Source organism: Etheostoma spectabile, chromosome 2 (assembly GCF_008692095.1).
Source record: "Etheostoma spectabile isolate EspeVRDwgs_2016 chromosome 2, UIUC_Espe_1.0, whole genome shotgun sequence".
In the NCBI taxonomy this organism is placed as follows: domain Eukaryota; kingdom Metazoa; phylum Chordata; class Actinopteri; order Perciformes; family Percidae; genus Etheostoma; species Etheostoma spectabile.
The window spans coordinates 15767305-15768682 of record NC_045734.1 but is presented as its reverse complement, the minus strand read 5'-3'; the positions used below and the strand labels follow the sequence as shown (position 1 = coordinate 15768682).

Sequence of the window (1378 nt, the reverse complement as noted above, 5' to 3'; positions counted from 1 at the left end):
TGTGTGTGTGTGTGTTCGTGTTCGTGTTCAGGGTTGGCTTTGGATGTGTCTGCGCAGCTCCTGGGCCTTATCCCTCAGGTCAGGTCTGCTATCTGACTGCAGCGTTGACAGGGAGCGCTGCAGCTGCTCCCGGCTCTTCACCGACACACAGTCCCACTGTTTGCTTTCTGTTAGCATCACGGCACAAGAATATTTCATCAGGGACACTTGGATCAATAATCTGTAATACATCCAGCTATACCTGCAAACTCGGAGGTGCTAAAAAAGATGACACCTCTTTGTTTATTGCACATCCAATAACCATAAGAGAAACCCTACCCCTGAAGAAGAACTCTGCTCATCTTTTAATTTGCTTCAATTGTCAATTGTCATTTGTACAACTGAACATACATACATACATTTTACAACACTCTTAGTAGCAGTAAATCCTTACCTCCAGTTCTCTTTACAATCAGATCCACAACTGACAAGGCCTCTGTCCTCACAGAGGAGTAATTTTTGTTTTCTGAAAAGACACAAACATGGAGATAAAATGCAGGCGTAAAAGTAAAAGTACACTGACATTGTGAGGCCCTTACCTAATGGGTAAGTGAGAGCAGCACAGGTCTCTGTGAGGATGTGTGACAATGCGTTGAAGTCTTCACTTCCCTTCTCAAGCAACAATAACCTACAGAGAAAAACATCACATGTATATAGTCAATAATTCATTAGAAATGTTCACTGTGAGCATACTTTGATCAGCTTGATTAATTCAGGGTTCATTTCAAGGAACAAATGACAAGAAAATGTTTGTTTGTTTGGTTGGTCCTTACCCTTTGAAGTATGCCTTCATGGACTGTAGAACACCAAGCTGGACTCTCCAGGTGCTTAGCTTGAGCTTCTCACACATGAGGCTGCACACCTCCACCTGGAAACGAGCTGCACACAGACAACGTTCAGAACATCATATAACTGGATTAGAACAGTTCTGCCCCTGATCTTGAGTCTTGAGTATGTAGTTGAGTCTCTTGAAGTGAAGCATTGGCTTGGTATCAGAGTGCTAAAATGCAACTCATATTTTTTGTCAAAATCTTGTTTGAATCTTGCTCACTTGTCTTTAGTCAATAGGTTGGCCACTGACCGGACTAGTGAGTCCAAAGACCAGCTGGGTGTTCAACTTCAACAAGTATGAAAACAATGAAAACATTTTTAAGCCACAAATCTTGCAGCATAATATTGTTGTAGGAATGTTTAATTAGTATCCAGTTTTACCGTGGTATGAACAATTGATTATCAATAGACCATGTACATTTGCTTATTTATGATATTGGAAAAAAAAGACAAACTTATTTTCTAAAAAGGCAGACTTTTTAATTTCAATTCAATTCAATTTTATTTA

The 1378-nt window shown here is 40.0% G+C and overlaps 1 protein-coding gene across 2 annotated transcripts in view; it reads right to left on the bottom strand.

Moving 5' to 3' along the window:
* Window positions 1-26: 26 nt before the first annotated feature.
* The window catches only part of ecpas (Ecm29 proteasome adaptor and scaffold), a 20224-nt gene continuing 18872 nt past the window's right edge, over window positions 27-1378 (bottom strand). Inside the window, exons 46-49 of one of the 2 annotated variants that reach the window (XM_032543874.1) lie at window positions 813-918; window positions 579-667; window positions 434-505; window positions 27-167 (exon numbers count right to left, since the gene is read on the bottom strand). In XM_032543874.1, the coding sequence (XP_032399765.1) occupies window positions 28-167; window positions 434-505; window positions 579-667; window positions 813-918 (407 nt within the window). In that variant the 3' untranslated portion in view covers window position 27. Of the gene's footprint in view, window positions 168-433; window positions 668-812; window positions 919-1378 lie in introns of both variants that reach the window. The other variant, XM_032543873.1, reaches the window with a different exon arrangement.